Genomic DNA, 5,165 nt, shown 5'->3' with positions numbered 1-5,165 from the left:
ACCGAACTAAGTAATTGGGGATGACATTATGGTCAAGACTTAGGTTTAATACTTGCGATGGACTTTATTCTCCCTGTGTCGGGGTAGCGTTGCTGGGCAAGGGGTTTGAATGTCGTAGAGCCCTTGGGTTCCCCTGATTAGCTGATTTTGTAACTTAGTAGAACCACTAAACCAAGTTAATTATTTTGTATGGTAGTAACATATATATATATATATAGGTGGTTGAGATTAAAATATTTAAAAATCAAAATTAAAAATAATACAACCATTAAATCTCTAAACCATTCGTCAAACAAATCATGTCCTAAAATATTTAAATTAGCGTTAACCCTTCACCATCACCATGATTGTCACCACCTTTGCTGGTATGATCGTTGCTATGATCATTGTCATCATCAACGATGGCGGTAGTGACGACGACAACGATCATGACAGCAATGGTCGTGACAATTGATGACAATGGCAACAATAGTAGTGACAATTTGATGATATATTAAATTTTAATTTGAATTTTTAATATTTTAATCTCAAACGTTTATTATTTTTAATCATAATAATTACAAGGTTAAATATGATTTTAGTCCCCCAAACATTGTCTTTTGTCTATTGGATTTAGTCCTTCAAAAATAATATACTGCATTTGGTCCCTAAAATTTTCAAAATTCTTCTATTAAATCCTTTATTTAACTTCGTTATATTCTTTTTCATGCAAGTTACCTTGACGGCCTATTGTAGATAATGTGACTGAAATTCAATTTATTATAGTCAATGCACCTACCCATGTTTCTTTCCAATGATAAGTTCCACCAACATCAGAGGTAATATATGAATTTGATTGTATACTTCTTGTTTGAAAGAATATAGTTGTATTTTTTTTCCTGTCCTTGCAGTGAATGCTAATGCTAGTAATGTAAAGGTGAAGGCAATGATGAGAGACCATGGCAAGTCTACCATTGTTGGAAACCAATTTTTCACCTTTAGATACAGTCGCTTTTAAATGAACGCCAATGATTTTTTCCTCATTTTTACCTTCTTTCTTTTTCATTTTCCCCCTATTTCACAAATTGTATTAGTTCTCGAATCTATAATGCTTTTGTTTAATTAATCAACTTTTTTTGTTCTATTTGCATTTTGGAGTTTGAAATATGATGATTTTTTTGTTTATTTTAGCTTGCAAGTAATTTTGATTAGACCATATTTTTTAGAGGTTTGATCAATTTTGTTTTTGGATTCATTGCTAGCTCTTCTTGTTGCTTCTTTAGAGGAGAAAAAAGAAGGAATGGTATATCGAGAAAGGAATGAAATAAATTAGAAAAAAGTAAAAAATTCTGAACCATGAAATTAAAATTGAGAAAATCTAGGGTTCATATTAAATTTTCCACGATGGGAGACTTGTTATGGTTTCCCACCGTAGCCTTTGCCACGACAATGCTAACGTTAGAATGCTTAGTGCAGTCAAATGAATGCTAATGTTAGTAATTAAAATACTACGCTCCTCTATTATTCTTTTTATTTCCCAAATCCCAAATCTCTCTGAACCAGATTTCCTTCCGTCATCGACATCGTCAAAGCAGTGTTTGGCTTCTCTAGATAAAGCGATCAAAGTGCTTTTTCCTTAGAATTTATGTTTGAGAAAAGTCAAACCTTGATTGAACTCCAAACTCTTGAAATCACACCATTACTAACATCAGGTTTCATTCCGTCAATCTTGATCCCGTGAGTTCATTTATGTGTTTTTGCTTCTTATTGTTAATTTTCCTTTTTGCATTCTAGTGTTCTAGGTTTGGGTTTAATTTTTTTGTTATCCATGCTTGTCCAAAATCCGCACATGTCCTTGTTGAAAAGTATGTGTATTGTTCTTCTTGCTGGCTAGGGTTTTGAAATAACAACATTGGGTGACCCAACTAAGATGGCAATGGCCCAGCTCCCTCAGGACCTCATAGAAGAAATTTTGGCATGGCTTCCCGTCAAATCTCTTATGCGTTTCAGGTGTGTTTCTAGGACTTGGAATTCCCTCATCTTCCAAGCACACTTTGTCAAATTGAACCTTCAAAGGTCATCTAGAAACACCCATGTCCTATTAAGGTGTCAAATTAATACTGTGTTTGAAGATATGAGGGATCTCCCAGGCATCGCCCCATGCTCTATATGTAGTTTACTTGAGAACCCATCATCCACTGTTGACAATGGTTGCCACCAGCTAGACAACAGATACTTATTTATAGGTTCCTGCAATGGGTTGGTTTGCTTGATTAATTTGGTTGCTAGAGGTGAATTCAGTGAATACCGGGTCTGGTTTTGTAACCTGGCCACAAGGATCATGTCTGAAGATTCACCACACTTATGTCTTCGCTCATGCAATTATAAACTTTGGTGGTATCAAGTGAAGTGTGGGTTTGCTTATGATGATCGGAGTGACACTTACAAGGTGGTGTTAGTCCTTTCGAATATTAAGTCACAAAATTGGGAGGTGAGAGTTCACCGCTTAGGTGACACTCATTGGAGAAAGGTTTTAACTTGTCCAGCATTCCCCATTTTGGGAGAAAAATGTGGACAACCTGTGAGTGGCACTGTTAACTGGTTCGCAATTCGCAAGTTGGGTTTTGATTACGAATGGGAAACTGTCACCGTCGATCAATTAGTAATTTTTTCATATGATCTAAACAAGGAGACATTCAAATATTTGCTGATGCCGAATGGTCTTTCTCAAGTTCCCTGTGGCCCTGAACTTGGGGTATTGAAGGGCTGCTTGTGTCTTTCTCATGTTCACCGGAGAACCCATTTTGTTGTTTGGCTAATGAGGGAATTTGGAGTTGAAAATTCTTGGACTCAATTGTTGAATGTAACTCTTGAGCTTCTTCAAGCCCCTCTGCCCTGTGTAATACTGAAGCCTCTGTGCATCTCTGAAAAAGGTGATGTCCTGTTGCTGGCAAATTATATATCTTTAAAATTTATTCTCTATAATAAGAAAGATAATAGAATAGTCTATACTCAAGATTTCAACAACCAAGTGCCAATGTCCTCCCATGATTATATTCAAAGCTTGGTGTTGCCATATGGAAATTAAGGTACTGTACGTTTGCTTATATGAGTTTATGCTAAATTATGTAAGTGTTTTCAGAATCTTACCATTTATTGTATGCACATGACAGATTGTGTGGATATTTTGGGTTGTTCCTTACTTTGCTGGATGGTTCTATTGGCTATTGCTAATTGTGTGTATGCTTTGGTTTTGGCTGCATTATCTTTTCCTGGCTCATACTTTGTTCTCATCTCCTTTAAATCCTCATAATTTTCTCTTGCAGTAGAATCTTATTTTTTAGGGAAAATATTATGTTGGAAACCTAAAATGTAGGCTAAAATGTAAATTTTATCTCTTTATCATGATTTTACTCCTCTAATTTTTAAATTGAGACATTTCGTTTCACTTTTAAACAATCTGCGATTTTAATTCACGTAACCAATATCTAAAGTTAACTATGTACATTTTGTTGACACATGTCGTAGATTTTTTGTAATTATTTAGTTCGTGTGTCATTCAGCGATTGAATTTGGTCATAAGAATTAAAGATATGAATTTTTTTAAAGTGAAAGACGAAATTTCTCAATTAAAAAATCAGGAAGCTAAAATCATGATTTTTTTTAAAGTGGAAGATGGATGACTGAATTAAAAAAATAGTGAGGCTAAACTTGTGGTTTGAAAAGATAGAGCAACAAAACATGAAATTTAGCAACAAACTAAATAAAATGGCTTGAATAACTTTTACTACCGGTAAAATAAGCCACATCTTTATTTTACTACCCGCTGTCACATTTTTGCTCGACTTTACTACCCGCCGTTAGCGATGATCTATTAATGTGTTTGACTATACAATCACTTCATCAATGATGTGATACTCTACTAGTCTATCTTGTTCTCACTTAACGGATCCTTACTAACCAGATATGGAGGAGAGTTAACGATGGAACCAATTAGTCACACTTTTTGTACATGTAGAGACTAAATTCAAAATTTTCAACTTTTAAGGATCAATTTGTCAGTATTTTACACTTTCAGGGATCAAAATAGGTATTTATTCTCAAATTCAATTATATTTTCAAGTATTAAAAATATACTTAATTCAAAAGAAAAGTAAAGAAACCTTACAACAAAGAGATCCATATAACCAAAAGGTGAATCCAGCTGATGCTGAAGTCATCTTACTTGAGAACATTTTTCCTTAGTCAATTGCCCTGATTATAAAAAAAGATAACACAGTAACATAAAGTTGTTTTGGAAAGGAAAATTTAACTTTATTGAGGAATACACACCTCTAGTAGTAAGTATTTACTTGAAAAACTAAGTTCAATCGTCTCTGGGTTCGAATAAAATACAATAAATATCCATATAAAATGCCAAACAAAAATACACACCGGGAATGAGTTATCACATTCCTATGAATTAAGAACTAAGAGCATTCAACTCAATACATACATCATCATCACTTCACAAAAATCATACACAAGCGTTCACACTCATTCAAGACCACACACTTCAGAAACAACACCAAGTCTCAATTTGCAACTCAATGAAAAACCAAACACAAGCATTATGCAACTGATATATTAGACTCAAGTCTACATGCAATATGCTACCATTTTCAATGAAAAACCTCGTCGGACACTTAGGAGTACATGATAAGACATGTCACACAATGGGTAAGTCAAGTCACTCCTTACTAAGTGAAATCATAGGCATACCAGTTATGGTCACACATTTTTGCGATAATGCTCCAACCATATGGGATTAACACAGGCTTAGAGGAACACTCAAACCGAATATATTTATCCCCAAGGCCTAGACTCCGGAGAGTACATGAAGGCCTCCCTCCTGATTAAGTCCAACCTAGAAAACATTTTAACGCACACACTCTATCTATGAATTATAAAAAACCCACGACTCCTCAATTGTTCTCAAAATATTTTTAACTCGTCGCGCCTCACAGTGATTAATTTTTGAAACTATTCTCTGTGACATGAACATTCTATAAACAAAACAAGCTAGATACTTAAAAAAACTAAACCCTTGGAATTTTTATTTCTTATCATATAATTAGGGCCATGGTTGTATTCCTCTATTTGTCTATATGATTAACGTGAAGGGGCCAAGGTATAGAGTTTCGTAA

General features: G+C 34.4%; 1 protein-coding gene across 1 annotated transcript; it reads left to right on the top strand.

The window, feature by feature from the left end:
• The first annotated feature begins 1,909 nt into the window (after positions 1–1,909).
• LOC121174173 (F-box/kelch-repeat protein At3g23880) lies at positions 1,910–3,292 on the top strand. Its single transcript, XM_041012870.1, has 2 exons — positions 1,910–2,912; positions 3,153–3,292. Exons 1-2 carry the CDS (start codon positions 1,910–1,912, stop codon positions 3,290–3,292), a joined length of 1,143 nt encoding a protein of 380 aa, XP_040868804.1.
• Positions 3,293–5,165: the final 1,873 nt, after the last annotated feature.

This window comes from Glycine max, chromosome 19, assembly GCF_000004515.6.
Source record: "Glycine max cultivar Williams 82 chromosome 19, Glycine_max_v4.0, whole genome shotgun sequence".
Classification (NCBI taxonomy): domain Eukaryota; kingdom Viridiplantae; phylum Streptophyta; class Magnoliopsida; order Fabales; family Fabaceae; genus Glycine; species Glycine max.
This window is presented reverse-complemented; position numbering and strand designations above follow the sequence as displayed.

Bases quoted from the DNA above. Each gene is read 5' to 3' on its own strand.
- LOC121174173 (XM_041012870.1), top strand. From the start codon at position 1,910: ATGGCAATGGCCCAGCTCCCTCAGGACCTCATAGAAGAAATTTTGGCA. The intron at 2,913-3,152 runs GTGATGTCCTGT...TGCACATGACAG, and splicing joins TCTGTGCATCTCTGAAAAAG to ATTGTGTGGATATTTTGGGT.